The 22,763-nt window shown below is 33.7% G+C and overlaps 1 protein-coding gene across 5 annotated transcripts in view; it reads right to left on the reverse strand.

Moving 5' to 3' along the window:
- Atg5 (autophagy related 5) overlaps positions 1-22,763 on the reverse strand; it is a 215,909-nt gene that overhangs the window by 78,144 nt on the left and 115,002 nt on the right. For 3 of the 5 annotated variants that reach the window (XM_013076112.3, XM_004855441.4, XM_013076111.3), the window contains exons 7-8: positions 17,546-17,663; positions 940-1,712 (exon numbers count right to left, since the gene is read on the reverse strand). In XM_013076112.3, coding sequence (XP_012931566.1) covers positions 1,576-1,712; positions 17,546-17,663 — 255 coding nt within the window. In that variant the 3' untranslated portion in view covers positions 940-1,575. Of the gene's footprint in view, positions 1-939; positions 1,713-1,757; positions 2,551-17,545; positions 17,664-22,763 lie in introns of those variants that run through there. The other 2 variants (XM_087208691.1, XM_087208692.1) reach the window with 2 other exon arrangements.

Consider the following 22,763-nt stretch of genomic DNA (forward strand, 5'->3'; position numbering starts at 1 on the left):
TCTGCAAAAGTACAAGTCAGTAGACTTTTTTCCTTATGTAACTCAAACACTGCTATTTTTTCCTGTTTTTACTAAAACAGCACTTTTCATTTTGTTTATATCGGCCAGTTTTTTTCCTGCCTGCTTCTACTTTTGTGATTGATACCCTATTTTACTTTCTGATTGTAACTTATAATTTTCATTTCAGAATATAACTTTGGCCAACTTTATCTCACTCTGTGAATAAATTTGTTATCAATCAGTAAAAAATCAGCAAATGAAAAAGGAACAGAAGCAATGAACACTAGCAGGATCTTACTTGAACATTTATATAATTTTTTAAATAAAAACATTCATTTTTATTGTGGAATCTAAAACAATTATTGTATGATACTATAAGTCATTTAGCATACTCAAATGGGTTGACATTCAACATGAACAGTAAGCAAGCTCCCAAGAAATCAATTGTAGTGCACAAATACAACTGGTAGAATTCTAGCAGCCTGTTAAAGTAAGTGCAGCAAACTTTCCTTATAATGAATAAGAACTCCAGTACCTTCCGAATATTTTTGGTACAGTTAAGGAAAAGCTACTGCAGTCAGGAAATAGATAATTTTTAGACTTCAAAAAGTGACTGCCAGGGGACCACAGTGAAAAATCTGTCCTGGAGCCAATGGAAAAATATATTAGAAAGAAATGGGTTTTAAAAAGATGCAACATTATACAGATGCTTAGCATACTATGGTCTGACAGGTTTACAGTGATAAAACAACAAGGATAAACAGTTAACACTATACCTTTAGTGTGTAGAGAACAGATCAATAACTTCTATGACAGCTCCTGAGATGTTTTCCTATGCCCTGTATCCACCCCATGCTAGTGATAAACAGTAACAGAAAAAAAAAGTGATTTACTATATGGGAGTCAAAAGTACTTAAAAAGTGACAAAGTTGTACGCTATTAAATGACAAAACATTATTTAGAGGCTTTATTTAAAAATCTCTTACTGTTCATTATCAAAGTTACAAGATTGTTTGCATACCAATAGACAGACTGTAAACAGGAAATTTTCATTAAGGAAAGATGGATTTGCTGTAACTCAATCTTTTACAAAAATTACTGCACGTTATTGATAACAGAATTTTTCCTTTACTTTCTTAAGTCTAATTCTCGTGAAAATTAAACCAGTGTTTCCATTCTTTTGAGCTAAAGTTCAACCATGGTCATCTTAGGAAATACCCTTGTTTATTTGTTAATCAGAAATACAAACTGAGTGGCACATATTTCCTTTTTCTTCTTAGGCCAAAGGTTTTAGCTTCATTATATTTTACAAGAAAATAGAAGACTTGCAGTGGTCCTGTTGAGTTTTTCTCTTTGTGGCTGAGGTTTAATGACGGCAGTGGAGGAAAGCAGTGGTGATACAGAGTAAGACCTGCCCAATTGCCTTATCTGACATGGAATCTCTTTCTTGCTTGGCTTGCAGCAGCAAAGTGTCTCTGGTCAGGTTGCTTCCACCAAACCTGACTGAAGTAAAGGTTGACATGCTCTGGTAAATCATGTTTCAGGATGATTTCATCCGGGCCAAGAGTTGGTCCTTCAATCTATTGGTTGGGGGATGATACTAATATGAAGAAAATTATCCGGGTAGCTCAGATGTTCACTCAGCCATTGAAGAGGTGTTTCCAACATTGGCTCAATTCCATGAATCATCACTTGATTCTTTTTTCCCCCATCTATTCCAAGAAAGAAATCCAACAATAATCAATAGGAATCAAAACTATTAAAAAAATAATCTGTTGCCTTTTCAGAATCCTTAGTGAACTAAATGGATTTTAAACCTGTTTTGTCCTCTGAACAGGAAATGCAGATGTGCAGAAAGTTAAAATGTCACAACTTATCACCCAAAACAGAAACCTGAGGGTTACAATCAATTCTGATAAAAATTCTGTTGTTATATGTGAAAGTATTTATTCTTTCTTAATTACTGTGCTTACCTAAGACTGACGTTAATGAAACTATAGTGGAGAAAACAGCCCACTGTACCCACTGACCAAAATTATTTTAGTTAAAATGGTACTGTATGGCTATTAACAGTGACAAGTATATGGAGTAGGTCCATACGTATTTTTAAAATGTAAAACAAAAATGTGACCAGAAATCATCAAGAATCAGATCAGCATCTGAAAAAGTGTTCAATAAAACAGAAAGCCGCTTGGTTGATTATCAGTAGTGTCCAAGTATATCTCAAAAAGTGTTAGAGACATTCAAACACCAGTTTAAATTTTAATCAGAAGAGACATAAGTGTCTGACTCAAGGATTCCTGTCTTAAAGTCATGAAATCTGATTTATTTTTGTTGATACCTATTTACTTAATTAAAAGTATGCTGCTATTCACACTTTTCTTTTAAATTTAAATTTTATTCCAAATAAAAGATTAATTGTATGTTTTCCATGATTTTGGTATGACCTACTGACAACCTTTAAAGTAAACAGAAACAGGGCCGGGGATTTAGCTCAGTGGTTTTGTCGCCTGCTGCGCAAGTGCAAGGACCCAAGTTCGATTCCCGGTACTAAAAAAAAAAAAAAAAAAAAAAAAAAGTAAACAGAAACAATCTTCGCTTAATAAGAAAATAAACAAAGCTAAACAAAATTCCTCTTATGAAAAGGAATAAAAGTAAAGAAAAAGAACCATCAAGAACTGTTGTGGGCCAGGGATTTAGCTCAGTGGTTCTGCCGCCTGCCTCGCAAGCACAAGGTCCTGAGTTCGATCCCTGGTATGCCCCCACAAAAGAACCTTTTCTTTACTCCTGTAACATAACTTGATGTGTCTCCTTTGTGGTCTCTTCAAAATATAATGTGGAAATCTCTTAGCTTTCTGAAGATAGAAGACAGTAATAAAAGGGGGAATTCATGGAACTTTATGAAGGAAATAACCTTACTTTTTTCTTTGTAATGTATTCAAAACTACTTTTCAATCCCTAGTGCTTTAATGTCTGGGCAAAATGGGCTAATGACTTATGGTGATTATGACTGTGCTAGCACCAAAATGAGATTTTTTTTTTTTTTGGTACCAGGGATCCAACTTGGGACCTTGCGCTTGCAAGGGAGGTGACGGAACCACTGAGCTAATTCCCGGCCCCTAAATGAGATCTTTTTAAAGAAATATTTAGACTTTCTATTAGAGGTAGCACAGCACTGGGAGGTAATAATTCAGGACACAAAAACACTACACAGCTGGTAAAAAGAAATGCCAAAAATAAAAACCTGACATATATACTACTAATTCTAAAGACAACACCACCACGACCCCCACCCTGCCCAGGGCCCCCAAATCACTATTATGGTTTAACATAATTTCAGGAAGATACTACCTTGTAAAGCTACTAGTCTAAAAAAATATGCTTTCACTTTTAATTTTTCTAATCTTTGTTGCATCTATAATATATTTTTCATACAGTTGTGAATGCAGCATTAACACAATGATTGGTTTTTACAATGGAATGGATCTATAAATAAAAAATTAAGCTATGTACAGAGTACTGCAAAATGTATGAGAATAGTACTTTGGGAAGAGTTTATTTCAAATGTTGGTATTCTATCTGGAATGATTCATTCTTTGTAAGTTCTAAATCACCGAAGTTTTGCCGTATTAAATCTTTCTCAGAATATTTGAAAACATTTCTAGTATAGTTCTCTTCCAATTCTTATTATATATTTCTTTGAACTATTTTAATATTCTTAGAACTTTCCTCCTACTTAGCACTGAGTCAAAAAATGAAAGTGCAGTGGTATTAAGAGTAAAAGTTCCTTATGTGTAACATTTATTTTTAAACTAGTCACCTTTGAATCCTCTGAAATAGTAGAAGAAACTAGTCACAACTCAATATCCAAAATACTGTGCCTAAAGCAATATTTAACAGTGGGAGTAAACAGAATATGGCAGACAATCACCACATGCACAGTGTGTTACAAGGCAGAAGACCAAAGGAGAGTTGTGATTTATGAGCTATACAACAGAAGTGCAGAACTTTGTGTGTAACGAACTTGATAGATCATGTAATCAGAGCCCTGAATTAGCAGCACTGATTCTCTACTTTGAAAGCTGGGGTCACTTTTAATCTGCAATGTAAAAATACCATTAACTAAATTTAGAAAACTAAGGAAGAGTCTAATATATCCCTTCACAAAACAGCTTAAGATGTGAAATATATTTTGTTACTGTATACATTTGTCCAAATATTTCACCTGCATTTATCTTTTTTGTTTTCTGACTTCCTTCAACAACATAATTGTCAACAGAGGGATTATTCTTAGAATGGGACTGCAGTTTCCTTGGAAATATCATCTAAAGTTTCTTATTCATCACTGTGTCCCCACTGGCTAGAATGGTACTTGACATATAGTAATTAGTCAGTGAATGTTTTCACAGCTTGGATAACTTTACTGATGATAGAAAATACTGCTAAAATTAATGTTTTGAGAATAGTTTCTAATGGCTACTCCTGCTATGTAGAAGAACTCAACTTGTAAAGACTCCTTTTGTTATTAAAACAACAAAAATTAAAAATGTTTCTAGATAAACCAAGTACATATGGTAACACTTTAACTCATGCTACCATTAGTAACAACAAAGTGGGCCGGGGATTTAGCTCAGTGGTGCCGCTGCCTGCCTTCCAAGTGCAAGGTCCGGAGTTTGATCCCTGGTACCAAAAAAAAAAAAAACCCCACAAAATAACAAAACAACAAAGTATAATTGTAGCACAATTTGGCAATATGAAGACTAACAAAGGCAATGATGAAAATTAATATATATTCCTTTTTTCTAATAAAAGGTAATACTACAGTAAACCATATTTTTGGTAAATATGCCTGTTACAAAATGGGAAACTAGAACTTAATACTTAGAATGAGAAACATGTCACTACAAAGCAAATGACTCAGGAGAAAAATGTTACTTCACATCTCTTCCACTCAGGGATTTTGTTTGCAGTAAAGGGATCCAACCCAGGGCCTTGGGTATGCCAGGCAAGCTCTCTACCACTGAGCTCCACCCCAACTGAGGGTTTTTAAAAGTTACTCTGAAGCTTTAAGTTAGGCAAACATTTAAGGCAGGAATCAAGTGAACTAATTCTTTGTAATCTTTAATACATGTCATTTTGGGGGAGTAGCTTTGATTTTGATATTACTTTAGATTTATAGTGTGTATTTTCTAACATATTTCACATAACTAGTTTCCAAAATCAAAAAACAATATAATACTATTAGACAGTCCTTATTCAATTTGTTTCTCTGATCTGGAATCCAGTCTAATATCATCTTGGTCTGTTTGTACTGCTTTAATAGGGTATTAGGGACTGGGTCATTTATAAAGAACAGAAACTTATTTCTCACAGTTCTAGAGGCTGGGGATTTGAAGATCAAGGTACTGACACATGGTGTGGGTTTTCATGTTAGGACCTCATATTGTGGAAGCTGGAAGGGCAAGAGAGCAAACCACTCTCCAAAGTCCTTTATGTAGCAGCATTAATCCATTTTTTAAAGGCCTGGCTTCTGTAACATTGTTGCAATCATGATACAAAAATTTGGGGGCTACTTCAAACATATGAAGAATTCACGCACTGCACTGAAATTCCAAGTCTCTCTACTCTCCTTTAATGTACAACAGATTAATTTCTCTATATTCCTTGACAATTTGAAAAATGCAAGCCATTACTTTGTACAATGTCTCATAGTACTTTTTAAAACCAGCATCAACTTTAGAGTGAACATTTTTAGAGTTGTGCTACATTCTGAGAAAACTATATTCAGACATATTTTGGTTATATATGATAGCAATTACAGAGAAAAATAATCAGGGAAAAAAGAAAAATCACAATAGCTACACTAATTACTAGTGAAAATTACAAACATAAAACAATGGGAATATTTTATGTATATGTAAAAAGAAGTTGCTCTATGTAGGCACATATATAATAAATACAGCAATATAAAATAATATAAATGAAACATAAAGGAGACAGGGCCAACCATGCACCAAAGTTAATGAGGTATTAATGAAAGATGTATTGGGAGTTAGGTACTAGTTCTAGTAATGAATGACTCTAGTTGGAGCTTATCTCTTTAAATATAAAATGAAGGTATCTGAATAGATGCATAGTTCATAAATATGGCTATCAGGATCACATGAGATTAAAAAACATAAGCTGGGCTCCTCTCCAAACCTTCTGAATCAATCTCTGGAGTAAAATCTGTTTTTAAATGTTGTCTAGAATCAATCCTTTTTGTGTGTGTTTTTTTGTTGAGATAGGACCTCACTATGTAGTTCCAGCTGGCCTAGAACTACCTCAGCCTTCTCAGTGCTGTGATTACAAGCATGTGCCACCACCTCCAGCCTATAATCAATTTTATGATCATACTGGTGTAGAATTTTTCTTCAAAATGTTATGGAGAAAACCAGTAGGCAACATAAGTGAAGACAGGGTAGTATGGGAAGATGTGGGATTAGAGCCTTACTCCCAAATCCCACTCACTGATTCTGACACAACTCTGTGGGTCACAAACTGTAAAACTTTGGTTTAGAATAAGGGATCACTAACAGGTCTCTAGTTCTAGTATCTGTGTCTTTTATGCCTAAACAACAAAGCATGTCTTTCAGAGCTGAAGTCATAATCTTTTCAGTTTTGAATTCTTAACTCACCTAAACCCGTGAGTCCCCTGTTTCTCATTTTATAGTGTGAATAAAGAATTCTAATCTCTGTGCTCGCTTCGGCAGCACATATACTAAAGAATTCTAATCTCCATGGTTTCACAGATGGGATATCTAAGCAAAGCACCCAGTAGAGCCTACCACAGGGCTTGGCTATAATACTTATTTAATAATATGAGTGATTCCTTCTCTACCACTTTCAGGGTGTCAAAAGTATTACCTGAAAAGAAAATGAGGACAGAAGACAAGTTTTTAAAAAGATCATGGTTTAGTAACAAAAAGCAAAGTCACTACAATTCTCTTTTGTACTCAAAAGTTATGGGAAAAGGTTAATTATTTTTAGTACTAGACATATAAAAAGACAGATTTTCTTAAAAAAGCCATGATTTCAATTATGTGATTGTCATACAAAGGGCTATCAGAATTTGGCCTTGTGTTAATACGTACTTTGATTTATTCAATTCCATTGTCCAAAGAAGGACAACAAAAACTTGGACTCAATGATTATACAAATTAAATGATGCTTGAACAATTTCTGAAAGCAATGTAAACCTTCTGGATTAAGTAAATAGAGCTCTCAACATGTAAATTCAGTATAGGACACCATCCATATGTCAAACGAGCCCTAATATTCTACGGCTATGTTGTTTGAAAGATATTTTTCAGTTTAACTCAATGATTTCCTTTGAAATTCATAGCCTGGCATGGTAGTGCATGCCCATAATCCCAGCACCCGGGAGGCTGAGGTAGGAGGATCGTTGCCAGTTCGAGGCGAGCCTGGGCTACACAGTGAATTCAAGGCCAGCCTGAACTGCATAGCGAGACCCTGTCTCAAAAAAACAAAACAAAACAAAAAACCCAAAACAAACAAACAGAAAAAGAATCTATACTTGTAAATATGGAACAGAAAAGCTAAGGTCAAATGGTATAACCACTGTGTATAGTTCTATGGGTTCATATTTACACGTTCCAGGAGAAAACAAAACATCTGAAAAACAAATTTAATTCTTCTAAAAAAGTTTTAAACAAATAAAGACATGAGCTTTATGATTAGCACTAATCTGAACAATTTTGTTTTATCTGACAAATCCTTTAACCTCTGATATGTTCATTAGTAAAATGGCAACTAATTGAATCCATCAACATGAAAAACCACAGGCTGAAATCTGAAGTGCATACATCATGCTGAAGGATTTTGACTCAGCCACAGTAATAGTGAGGTCAGGTCAAAGGGGGTTAAACCAAGCCAGGATATAGCTAAAGGAATACATCAAACACTGATTTTAAAAGGGCAATTAATCTTAGACAGAAATGCTTCCTGGGGAGTAAGATCTCAATCTTAAGAGCACACTACATGATGTAGCAGTAAAAATGAACATATACAAGCTTACACAGCTTTTATCCTATGATGACAAACAGAAGGAGAGTGTTGTTTATCAGAGAACTACAAACCCATTTAAAGATACTTACATTAACTTCTTCCAGATCTATACTCACTTAGCAATATAGGTCCTAATGGATATACATACTAATAAATATACTCCGCATATTTTTCCATGTATAAATTTTATATTTTATAAATTTTTATTATTTTGGCCCCAAATAGTTTGAACATTGACTTTTAATATTTAAACAACAATTTCAAAGCATGACCATATTGATTCTTTTAATTTTCACTTATAATCATTGTATTTCTTAAGGATATAATCCAAATTTAAATATAAAAAACCTATATAATTAGCTATAAGTATGAAAAGAAAATTATATTGATTGCAGGATCATTTTAATAAACTGGTAAAAAGCCTCCTGCCAATAAAAATAAAAATTTAGACTTTAAGCCCTGTTGGCTATTAACTAAAAAAGGAAAAGTTTGAAAATACAGGTTCAAAATGTTTTTGATCCAGTAAGTCTAGTTGGCTATAATAGGGACCATTAATATTTGTCAAATATGAATTATAAAATAGCACAAGTGATTACTGTTTCAGTATTAGCAGTCTGGAATCCCATAGAACTTGTTCAAATGAAGAAATAACTTGCTTTAAAATTGTCTAAATATGTTATTATTTTGGCATGGGAATTATGTTTCCTAGCACTGAAGATAAGAGTACAAAGCATCTGTTTCTCACTTTTGGAAAAGTCAGGTTAATTTAGGTTCTTGAGATAAAGAAAAATAATAATTCAGGAGAGGAAATTAGAGGTATCTTTTGTCAGGTCCAGTAATCTCATCATCTGCAATACAGAAAATGAAAAATAGTTCTACATGTTTCATTTTAGAAAAGACATGTCAATGGACTTAAGACATTAAGAGATTTTGTATCACCACTATAAGTCAATGGTGTCAAGTGTTTAGATACAGCAGAGATGTAGGGAGGATGAAACAAAGAATTTAGCTGGGCCATACCTATAATCCCAGCTCTTTCAGAAGCTGAGGCAGAAAGATCACAAATTTGAACCCAGGCTGTACAATTTAGTAAAAGATTCCTATCTCAAAAATACAAAGGGCTGGGGATGTAGCTCAGTGCCAGGTACCTGGATTCAATGTCCAGTACCAGGAATAAAAAAGTCAGCAAATTTAAAATTAAAAAAAAATTTAAATCAGCTCATTTAAATTTAAAATTGATAAATTTAAGATAGATAATATAATTACCAAGTTTATGCTGAAAGTAACAGATTATTTAAATATGCCCACAGTAAATCTCTGTTCATAAAAGGCTACATTTGCAAAATGTTTATAATTCCCACTGTGAACGATATCATTCTTATACAAAATATGTATATAATGAAGAATAGAGAACAGTAAAAGCAGAGAGTTAGGAAGATACTGAATGATGAGGCTCCCACAGTAGCTGAGTGACCCAGTTCTACACTTTAGACTCACATTATCTCTGCAAAGTTACAAATAAGCCTTCCAGGGTTGCTTGCGAAGAGCTGCCATGCCAAATAAATGTGTGGTCAGCTATTTAGTCTTGCTCAATGAAAAAACTTTCATTAACAACAACAGCATCTTACAGTCTATTTTTGAGCCTCTTGCCTTTAAAAGGTTTGGTGTATATTTTAACAAGTTAAATAATAACAAGCAGGTTGCAGGAAATGCAGTTACTAGGGAAGTACCTTAGTAAAATGAGGTTCTTTATTCCTTACCAGAACCACAGTTCTAGTTTCTAACTATGTACAGGAGTTAACTTCTAAAAAAGTAAATCAATGGTATGGAACTTCATCCATAATTTGAGACATTCTTTTCTTGTAAGCAGTTCCAATACTGGTTTACAGTTGGAGTTCATCATAAATTTATACCTTCTGTGTATAGGCTGAACATCAACTATTACCTGTCATTGTATAGTGGAATCATAAATAAACTGTTTCTTTATAACCTGACTTAGTAAATTTCATGAGTATGGCTCATTTGCTTAAAAAATTAACAAAGTTTTAAGAAACAAAAAATTGCAAAACCTGGAAAAATACTACACTATGAAGGCTCTCAGTGAAAAACTTTTAGTTGGCTTAAAAACTCTGTAACTAAACTATGAGATCAAATAGGAAACATTCTTATTTCATAAAATAAGAAATCTAGATCCATTTAAAATAGAAATTCAAGGATTGTCCAATTCAAATAGTGAAGGTATACAGGGATACTAATTCAAATTCTTAATGAGTGCATGAAGGACTACTAAAATTATAAAACCATTTTATTATTTTACTTTTTGTTTTGTACCGGGGATCGAATTCGGGACCTTGCACCTGCAAAGCAGGCGGCGGAACCACTGAGCTAAATCCCCGGCCCTATTATTTTACTCTTAATCCTTCAATCTTAAGAGGTTGCAGGGATCACAGTATTTTGTTTGCATAGCATGCATTTCCAAGTTATTCCGGAGGCAATGTCATCATGCAGATGACTGTGACTACTGCAGGCTCAAAACCTCAAATCATGAGATAACAATCAGTTTTAATTCTGTCCAAATACTTGACAGATTTGCCTCCCAAGGTCAGCAAGAGATTTAGATGGCTTTTTCTCTAACTGCTTTGTGTCTGAAAAAAATGCTTCACAGCATCAAATAGGGACTTTAACAACCTAATTACATACATAGAGCAAAGGAGAAAAATATGTATCCATCATAATTTCTTACTTGTAACAACTACTCTGTGGTTTCTTATAAATCATATTAAAACTAAAGGTTCACAATTTATAGATTAGACTACCTAAAGGGGGTGTTCCAATTTCCCAGCCTCAAAAGCACTCAGTCCCTTAGTCTTTTCTAACATTTCTGACCTTACTGAAAACTTCACATAACACATATGGGAGAAAGACACAAAACATTACACTCTCAGAAGAGTGGGGACATTTTGGATCACACATCACCCCTGAGAAATTAGCTCCTGAGCGGCTGGTAAGGTAATGTACAATAAGTCTGTGGCATATGTGACTCGATCCCTCCTCCTCTGTGTCTAATTTGCACTCGTCTTCCATTTATGAATTTTGATTAGTCATCGTTCTCTCCACCAGAATCCACGAGGGCAATTCTAATATTCTTGCATTATCTCTAGTCCTGAAAACACTACAATGGCACACTTTTTGTCCACTTCAACTGGACCAACATTTTCTTAAGAGTAAGGATTACATTGTGTCTTATACATGTTAGTATGCCCAATGCCACAGATAGTATATATAATACAAAGAAAATGACTGCTGAATAAAGAAATAACAAATGGAAACTAAAAGTTAAATGGTAGCTGGGAAGGGTATTAGGGAGTAAGTCAATTCTCAGGAAGCAGAGTAGAAATGGAAAGGGGAAACTCAAGTGGTTACAGGGTTGCATTTCTTAATAAGAGAGATGCAGGAACCTTTACTAATTTACCATGGAAAAGTATGCCTTTCCTTACACATGTGCTCTATTTGTTCAATATCAAACATGAAACCAGGATAAAAACAGCCCGATACTTATAGAGGGCTAGATCAGTGGAACCATGAATATAAATTTTAAAAACAAGAACAAACATTTGTATTCTAATTTGAGCTTATCAAGTTTTTATGCGTTATATTGGAAGACTGAGAAATAAGGAATGACTGGGCAAAGTTTATAGGCATTTTGTAAAAACTAAATGCTATTGTTTTAAGTTTTGTTTTCATATTTTAGCGTGTATTTTTCTTAATGAAGAAAGAAATACTCACTTCAGCTCTGGTACAGAAACATATATCTCTGAGTCATTTTAACTACAGCTGAAACCACAAAAACAATTTACCTGAGCTCACCTTTGGTTATTTCCTGTTACCTCTAACTTGGCCAACTCCCTTAGCTACTTACAATCAAAAAGAAACACAAAAAGGAGCTCATCATGAGCTCCTCCATGAGAACAATGACTTAAAGCATGTCTTCATAAATATTAGTATATTCTACTTTCATATGATGAAATAAAAAATTCCTTCACAACTGAATCACTTCTTGGAGGGAGTAGTAGACAATGGTGCCATATAACTTTTACAAGTACTTTCTCTTTATCATGTGATAACAGCCAGTTCTTATCCATACGCATCCAATTTTAAAGTATTTTGCTTTCAACTTGAGTGCAGGCGTGTCAAAATGTTTCACATATAATACTACAGGTGTACCGAACCAGTTTTCTTTTTTTGGGGGGGGGGTTGGTGGTACTAGAAATTGAACCTAAGGCTTTGCCACTGAGCTACCTCCCTAACCCTTTATTTATTTTAGGGCAAGGTAACTTGCCCAGGCTAGGCTTGAACTTGCAACCCTCCTGCCTCAGCCTCCCAGAGTGCTGTGATTATAGGCCTGTATCATCATGCCCCATCAATATTTCTTTACTGAAACAGTGACCTGATTTTTTTTTTTTTTTTTTGCAGCGCTGGGAATTGAACCTAGAGGTTCTCTACCACTGAGCTACATCTGTAGCCTTTTTTTACTTTCAGACAGGGTATTGCTAAATTGGTCTTGAACTTCCCATCCTCCTGTCTTATCCTCCAGAGTAGCTGGGACTAGAAAGCTATGCCACCATGGCCAGCTTTTCCACAGATTTTTATTTATTTATTTATTTTGGTAATGGGGATCAAACTCGGGACCTTGCACTTGTGAGGCAGGCACCGGAACCACTGAGCTAAATCCCCGGCCCTTCACAGATTTTTAAATGACAATTATTAAATATAGATGTTATTACAGTTATGTCCTCCTCCTGGTAGGAAACATATCATCAAAAGCACCTCAAAAGTGTAGGCACTGAGTCTTCCAATCAATACAGGCATCTGACAGTTTGGGGAAAGAGAAATCTGTCATCTACAGTATCTGACATAATAAAATGCAGGTGTGTGGATTCAATTCCTGAGTGGTCATGTTACAGCCCCCACTCTTCAACTAATAAAAGGGAGGTCACACTGTTTATTTTCCAGAAAAGGATGTGCAGGTAAGGGCAAGCCAGAAATTTAGGAGATAACAAAGAATCTTTGAAAGAATAAATGCCATCACAAATTTGCATGCTATTCATGTGCAAGGTCATGTTAATCTTGTAGGCACTGTTGTGGCCTGGGTGGAGCGATTAGCAAAAATGAGCACAAAATGAATTCTGATAGAAAACAGTGTTGGACTATTTCATGTTCACATCCATCATTTTAAAAGAAGATAGAATTATATACAAGAATGCTAACATAACAAAATGAATGTAGTAGAAGCTCAGGTTCCTAAGATTACACCAGGAAATAATATAAGACAAAACAGCACATAGGGAAGTAGGTACTAAACGAAAATCATAGAATGAAGAATTAGAAAAAAGTAAGCATTTCAGGGCCAGGGATTTGGCTTAGTGACATCGTACCTGCCTAACAAGTGCAAGGTCCTGAGTTCGATCCCCAGTACCAAAAAAAAGAGTAAGCATTTCAAATGTTATTTTAAACTAAATTAAAAAGCTAAAAAGAAAAAAAAAATGCAACCAAAGTGGAAAAACCAAAAGAGCCAGAAGGTAAAGACTTGCGTTCTAAACATAGATATCCAAATAAGTAGCTAAGAGAACTTTAATAAATCATTTGGAAACTTAAGGGACTGAACTAAACAGAAGGATTCTAAGTTAGAGCATATTTTAAAGATGTCAAATACAAAATTAACACCTAACTAATTTCTTCCCATTTCAGTAAAGTTTTCTCTCCTCCACCACACCTAACAACTGGAAACTAGCAACTATGAAATAATGAATTTGTAGGTAAGAAAGGTGACAAAATTCAAATCCTCTTTCCTGGATTAAAAAGAACTGAAAAATTTATCTTTTACAAATAAAACAAGTGTATAAAGAGGGAAGCCATGACATCTGCATTAGCAAATACAGGTCACTATGTGTGCAGACAACTGCACTGCCAGCAAAGGCACAGAGCATTACAGAGCATTTTTCTTCCAAAGCTCTGGATTTCATTGTGATATTCTCACTCAATAACCAAGGATCTTAAACAAATTTTGTTTGTTTGACCTACTTTGACAGTAATTATTTTTTTCAAAACTAGGAAAAACACAATAAAATAGTATTTGGTTAAACTTCAGCTTAAACTTCAATTACTCTTAACTGATAAAAGCATTTTCTCCAATGTTTTTTAAAATTTAAAAACAAAGAGAAATATAGGACAGAGAAATGAGTAACTGAAAGCTCATACTGTTGTGGGCAGGTATGAGAATGGCAGGTCTCACATGAATCAGAAATAAGCCATTATTAATGTCTTAATGACACTTGAAATCTAGAACAAGCTTATATTCCAAAATCCTCAGAATATAGCAAAACAAACATTAGACAGACAAAAAACAAATTCTCTGGCAATATGGAGAAAACGAACTAGAACCATAAGAGTGTTACTGAATCAATGAAGTTTCCCAACATTTCGGTAACCTGAGTTCAAAAATAAAAATATACAGGAAAACTGCAACGCTGATTATCTCTATAGAGGAGAATTGGTTTAGAGTCTGGTGAATAAAAGGGCATGAGATTTTTAAATTAATTCCTTCATATATATTTTTATTTTGGAAGTATCTATTATAATAAAAATAATTACAATCCATTAAAAACTTGATAAATAAGAATTCACCAAAATTAAATACTTTTACTCTTTAAAGGAAAATGAAAAGTCATATACTTGGAAGAAACATCTATAAATCATGGAGCTGATAAAGACTTTTTAATCCAATGTGTGTAAATAACTACAAAATTCAGTAATAACACAAATAATTCATTAAAAAACGAGAAAGGGATTTGAACAGATATTTCAATGATATCCACAAATTATAATTAAGTGTGTGAAAATGCATTGATGACAATTAGTCATTATGGAAACACAAATTATAACTGCCACGAGACACTACTACACAACCATTAGGATGGCTATAATGAAAGACATAAGCAATATGTGTTGGTGAAGATGTGAAGAAACTAGAACCTTCATGCATTGCTGGTGGGGCTGTAAAATGATCCAACCACTGGAAAGTTTAGCAATTTCTTTAAAAATTAAACATAAACTTATCATATGTCCCAGTCATTCTACTCCCAGGAATCTACACAAGAAAAGTGAAATCATATGTTCACATGAAGACCCATATATGAAGGTCCATAGCAGCACTATCCATTAAAAGTGAAAAGCCAGAAAACAATTCAAATGCTCATCAATAATTAAATGAATAAAATGTCATATATCCACCCAATGGAATATTTTCACCAATAAAAAGGAACAAACTGCTGCTCCCTGCAATATGGATGAACCTAAAAAACATTATGTTAGCGGAAAAAGGCTACATGGTGCATGGTGTATGATTCCATTTATATGAAATATCCAAAAAAGGCAACTTATAGAAACAGAAACTATGCTTGTGGCTGGTGTCAAAGCAGAGATTAGCTGTAAATAAGTACAATGAACATTTTAAGGTGACAGAAATGTTCTAAAACTAGATTATGGTGATAGCTGCACAACTCTATAAATTTACTACAAATCATTGAATTATAAAAATTATTTAAATGGAACACTGAAAATGAAAATTAGCAGTAAAGATAGATTAGGAATCTAAGATAGTATGATAACCAGTGTAATGTTAATTATGCCACGATTTATCATATATATGATTTGGGATAGCAATGATACAAAGAAAGCATTCCATAACTGGAATGTTTAGCAATCATTTGCTCCAGCACTACAGATACAAGGCTGTGTATAAAAGATCATCAGAAACCTGGATTACACAGTTTAAAGTTTAGTTAAGATAAATGCTACATTAAGACTTTAGAGCTGTGTGGTGGCACACACCTGTAATCCCAGCACTCATGAAGGCAGAGGCAGGAGGATTCCAAGTTCAAGCCCAGCTCGAGCAGTTTATAAGATCTTGTTTCAAAATTTAAAAATCTTTTTTAAAGGCAAGGGGCGGGGTCTTTAGAAAAATGTTTAAAATCTTTAAAACAAATTCTATTATATTTCATAATTTTGGGTAGTGGTTCAATGGCCTGCTTAATCCCTTATATATGGGTTCTCATGGTATTTTAGATGCTCTTCTTTTCTCCTTCCCTCTGAGTCCTTATCCATTTTAGAACTGCCAAATATACTCAGGAATGCCAGTATATGCGAGCATACTTGACTAAGGAAAATTATCATGCCTACAGACAGAATGACACACATCCCAAACTTCATATTTTTTGTTTAGTCATTTGGGCTAGAGTACCAATCCCTAATTCTATTGTTTCTAATTCTACTTCTTAGGAATTAGAATACTAGAATTTACTTCTTTAGATTCTTTTCTTTCTCAGTATTGGGGATTGAATCGAGGGGCGCTCTATCATTGAGCTACATCCCCAGTCCTTATTTTGAGACAGTTTCACTAAGTTGCCCAGGCTGGCCTCAAACCTGGGATCTTCCTGTCTCAGCCTCTACAGTAGCTGAGATTACAGGGACATGCCACTGTACCAGGCTACTTCATCAGATTCTTGAACTGTGTGGTACAGTTAACCATCATTTAAGTAATATTGCAATCTTCTAACTTAGAATATATTCCTAAGAAAAACGACATTACTCAGATACATCTTTGATCCTAAAGGCAAGGTACGTAAAAAAGCAACATTATTTAAGTATTACTTTCATATTTACTAATACCTTACAGCTCTTTCCACCTAGGATTTAAAGTAGCAAGTTCAAAAATTTTTTAGTATGTAATGAGTGCAAGTCTCTGTAAATACAAGTCTATGTAATGAGTACAAGTCATATTAATGAATAATGTGCAACTGAAAATTTCTTAAAAATCAACCAATAATCAGCACAGTAATCAACAAGGCTGGGATTACATTTAGTAACTGGGTAATGATTAGGTGAAAAAGCAATAAAGCATTATACATTAAATATATTTAAGCAATGCAATGTAAAAATACAAAAATCAAAAATGGTCCAAAATATTCTGAGTACCAATATGATGGCACTAGTGGAAAATTCCACACCTTACTGCATGTGACAGCTCACAGTCAAAATACAGGCACACTAAAAATACTGTTTAAAATTACCTTCAGGCTACATACATGATTTTAAAATATAAAGAAATTTGATGTTTAAGCAAATCTCCAAGATATCTCATTGTTTATACAATATTCTAAAATCTGTATCTATAAATTAAAGACCCAGAGCAGAGATGTGTTAAGATGGAAATTTAAAAACATGTATTTTATTTTGCCAAAGAAAATCAAGATCTTAATTTGTTACTACTGCTTCTGCTACAAAAGATTTTCCCCTACAAAATAATGAAAATATTTTTCTAAAATAACTGATCTATACAAATAAAAAAATGCTTATTTCAGTAATATAGGGTGTAGGAAAGAGAATGAAAGAAATGGTTTGATGTTGCTGAATGCATTACCTTCAGGAGCAATTGCAGAAGGACAAACTTCTCTGAGGAGATCTCCTAGTGTATGCAGCTGTCCATCTGCAGCCACAGGACGAAATAGCTTCTGAATGAAGGGCCGTTCAGTCGTTGTCTATTGAAACATGAAAAAATAATCCAATCAATTAAATCTTTGTTGCTGCTTTTTACAGGCAAATAGATCATAAATTTTATGTTGACATCAGGGGATCTTCTGATATGGTGTAATCAGAAGTACATAACATAAAAGATACAGTATCTCAGAGAAAAATGTTTAACATGATAAATTCATATAACTCTAATCTTCAAGAAACAATTAAGGACCCCCTTCTGTGTCTCTTAGAAGCTTTCTTTCTCTCAATAAATTTTTCCTACTCTTAAAAAAAAAAAGAAAAAGAAACAAGCAAATCTAGAATGCAGAACATTCTAAAAACAACTAGTCAGGCCTCCTCAAAACAGTCAGGCATTAATATATACATAGAAAGATACAGACAAAAGTAGTTTCTGTCAATACCTCTAAAAGAATCTGAATATAACCAAATTCTGCACAAAAATAAATCTGGCTGAATACTGCACTAGACAAGAAAAATTTTTAAAGTTCCACTGTAAAGGCAATCATTATATAATTTGCTGTTAATAATTCCACTGTTTTATCCATGTTTAAAATGGTTTCATTTTCCTTAAGTGCCTCATCATGACCCAGAATACAAAGGTTATGGAATGCGCCATGGTCTATGAAGAGTACTACTGTTTATGAACTCTGATCTTCCATTTACTTTCCTTTAACTGTTAATTTATAACATTCCATTTCTCTTAAGCACTATGTGGAGTGGGCCAGGTTCAAAATAAATAAGTAAATATTAAAAAATAAAAACATCTCCCACCTTCCCTCTTACCCATTGTTTCATTTTAAGATGTTAAGTTTTAATTTTAAGCTTCCTGGAGTAAAAACTTACAAAAACAAAGTAATGCTTAATATATACAAATAAGATTTCAAACACTTAGCAATTAAAGAAAAAGTATGTGCAAGTGGAGGGAAAATACTTGTGTTGTTCTATTTTCTAATCAGATATACCTCAGTATCTGACAAAACTGTCACAGCTTTTTTTTTTTTAAATCAACTTCTAAGTGTTAACATAAAATGAAATATAAGAAAAAACAAACCGGTGAGCATGTGCACAATTTTTCCTAGATGTACACCATGCATTCAATGGATATACAATAAATATTAAGCACGGTATTCAAATAATATAAATATCTGGTGCAAATATGAAAATAAACTATAGAAAATAATTGAAATCTTGATAATATGCACTGAATATAATTTAGCTCATTTCATTAACCGAACTCTTTAGGGATTTGGTGGGGAAAGTATTATTGATACCCTTCAGTTAAAGAAACCCATAGAAAAATGTGTCCAAGCATATTTTCATGATTAATTATGAAAGACAATAAGGGTTAGGGGGGGTTACAATAAAAAGAAATGAATAGGGGACTGTAGTAACAACTTAAAATAGCCACCACCGACTTAGGGCTTTCTATCTTCCAGGCCATGAAGAGGCTTTTGAGACTTTTAGCAAAGGAAGTGACGTGATGAAAGAAGCTTTTTCTGAGGGCTGATGGAAAGCAGTGCTGTATGCGATGACTCGGTGAAGAGGTGAAATCGGGATGACTGGTATGAGGAGGCTGCCTGAACACAGTAAGCCTATGTGATGACAGCTGGGACTGGGAAAGTGGGAAAGGAGGCATAGAAATACATGGAGAAAAACTCAAAATGTACTTCTTAAAGTCTGACTTGAAAAGACTAAAGCCAAAGAAGTGTCTAAAAACTTGAAGATTTCATCCATGCTCTAATAAAGTTACAGAACTGTGAGGGGATTGGCTATAATAAAATTACACAGAAATATGCTAAAACAGGAAAAGCCAAATAGTCTTACATATTTAAAAATAAAAATTGTCCTCTAAATTCCATTACTGGAAAAATGGACTGTTATTTCTCTGTACCTCTCCTTCTTACACTGTTTCCCAAACCTGACCCAAAACTATAACCTTTAACAGTCTTTTTTTGTACTGGGAATTGAACTTGGGGCCTTGCACTTGGGAGGGAGGCGATGGTACCACTGAGTTAAATCCTCCTCAACAGTCTTTTAAAATGAAGTATTTGCTAAGTAGGGAGAAAGCTCGGATATTATGAACACACTACTAAATTCAGCAGAATAGTAACTAAGAAAACTCTCCACAAAGTAAAGTGCTATTTGCATTTATCACAGGATAAAACACAAAGAAAAAGCCTATTCCAAATATAGCTTTAGCTTAATGTTGATAAGACATGCTAACTTACTCTAATAAGATGAAAATTTAAAAATATATATATGATATGAGGGTCAGGCATATCATGAACTAAGATCAAGTTTGGGTCTTACGTGAAACATAAGATATGCATTGCAACAACAACCAAAAAAGCAAGGCATTGGTTAAACAGTACAGGCTTTGAAGACAGAAAAAACTGGCTTTGAGTCCTAGATGTCATTTATTAGGGAACAATGGACACAAGGACCTAACTTCTAAGAGCTTTAGTTTCCTCACATGAAAAATAGTTATATACATATAAACAAACATGGATATGTATGAATGGGGATAATATCTACATTGTAGAATTTTTGAAATTAAAAAATGCACATCACTATCCTGGCACACAGTAATTGGTAACTTAAAACATATAGTATAGCTTTAGATCACTACCATTTTAGAACACTGTTGTGCATGTTTTAACAATATTATCCAAGTTTGGTAGACTTAATATTTTATTTTGGGTAGGGGGGTTAGATCTATTTTCTCTAAATTCTCTTGCCTGGATAACAAAAAGTCCAAAAAAAAAAAAAAGTCCAAAATCATGAAATCCAGAATCTTATGCTTTAATGTTTATTTTATATGGAAAAGATAAAAAGGCAAGGTCACTTTAGGACTTCATTCAAAACTATTCTATAACTAAACACCAAAGTCCTGACCCATAAAAGAAAATACTGATAAACGTGACTTCATCAAAAATTTAAAAAGCCAAGTATGGTGAACAGATATTTCTCAGAATAAGTATGTACAAATGACCAATAAATGCCACACTGTAAAAATGCTCAGCACCTCTGGTCGTTAGAAAAATGCAAATTAAAGCAACACTGAGATTCCTTCTTATTCCAGAAAGAATAGCTATCATCACAAAATGAAATGATAACCAAAGCTGCGAGGGAAAAAAGAAACCTATATTGCTAATGGGAATGTAAACCAGTACAAGCCGCTTTGGAAATCAGTATGGAGAGTCCTCCAAAAACTAAAAATAGGGCCGGGGATTTAGCTCAGTGGTTTTGCCACCTGCTGCGCAAGCGCAAGGACCCGAGTTCAATCTCTTGTACCAAAAAAACCAAAAAACAAAAAAACCCTAAAAATAGAAATTCCATTCAATCCAGCTATTCTCCTTCAAAGTTTCTTCCCAAAAGAGTTAAAGACAACATCTTACAGTGATACATGCATACTCATGTTTATAGCAACACAATTTACAATAGCTTAATCTTGGAAGTAGCCTATATGCCCAAAAAAGAATGCATAAAGAAAATGTGGTATTTATACACAATGGAGTACTACTCTGCCATAAAGGATAAACTTGATCCAATGTAGAAAAATGGATGCACTTTGAGACCATAATGTAAAGTGAAATAAATCAGACACATAAGCTTAAATATTGTATGATTTCTCTTTTATGAGAAATCCAAATTATAAATAAATTAAAGAGTAAAATAAAAGATAATAGGAATCAGGGAGATAGAGCTTCTGAAAAAGGGCAAAGAACCAAGAAATAAAGGGGATGACAAAAAGAATTAAGAGGTGTTATGTACACACATACCAACTGCCCAAGATACAATCATTATGTACTAAACATATACTAATAAAAATTTTTTTAAATGAAACAATCCAAGCCGTAGACTCAATTTTGGTAGTATAGATTATACATATTAATTTAGGTCAGCCAATTGTTAGAACAATGCCTAGAACATAGTTAATGCTGAATATGCAGTACTGTTCTTATTAACATGTCACAATCAACAGAGCTTAACTGAATGTTAATAATGTTAATACAGATTTTGTATTGAGTTGCAAAAACAAAAGGATTATTATAATAGCATACAGTAACTCATCACATAATCAACTCTGTTAATACATCAGTGCTTATTTTGCTATTTTGGTCATATATATTTTATCAATATAATATGAATCAGAAATGCTAGTTTATTAAAAATGACACCAAAAGGAGGAAGAAGATTCCCATTAGAGTAAAAGGAGCTTCTATTCACTGAAACAAAACTACAAGAAGTTACAACAGAGGGCCGGGGATTTAGCTCAGTGGTTCCCCCACCTGCCTCGCAAGCGCAAGGACCCAAGTTCGATCCCCAGCACCAAAAAAAAAAAAAAAAAAAACCCCAAAAAACAAAAAGAAGTTATGACAGAGAAAAAGAAAAAACCAGAAATGATAAAATTTAATAGACATCCACGACATAAAGCTTAGAAATGGCTTTAATTAAAAGGTGAGGAGGAATGCGGGGGTCTCTACTACTGACAGAGGAGGCAGCACCTAATGATGAGATAAATAAATCTTGGACAGGCTGGGGATTTAGCTCAGTGGTTCTGCTACCTGCTTTGGAAGCGCAAGGTCCCGAGTTCGATCTCCGGTACAAAAAATAAAACAAAACAAAATAAAGCTTGGACAGAATTATCTTAGTAGTGGTCCCAGGCTCAGGATCCCCCAATAACCTGAATTACTAAACTGAATCTATAATATCATTAAAGAACATACTCCAGTTAGTTTTAGATGGACATTCTAGTCTCCACTGAGTGCACAAAACAAATATACTGATGGTTGTAATTTTTCCAAGCATAGCAACAAATTTATATAATCAGCTACTTTTATGTACATTGTTTTTAAATTCTTTAAAATTTATTTAATTTAGAAGGGTCTGTGCATCAGAGGATTTAAGATTTGCAAGAATTTGAAAACAATCAGCCATACTAAACTGGAACTGGAATTAGTAATGTTTACTGATTAATTATAAATGTATTAAATGAAAAAAATTATATTATTGTAGCATAATTTCAACTAAAGACATCAGAAATATATTAGAAATAATAATTATAATTTTGAATGCTAATAAAATACAAATAATTGAAT

The sequence above is a fragment of the Heterocephalus glaber genome, unplaced genomic scaffold (assembly GCF_053883595.1).
Source record: "Heterocephalus glaber isolate CG9 unplaced genomic scaffold, H.glaber_assembly_v1.0 deba00000942, whole genome shotgun sequence".
Classification (NCBI taxonomy): Eukaryota; Metazoa; Chordata; class Mammalia; order Rodentia; family Bathyergidae; genus Heterocephalus; species Heterocephalus glaber.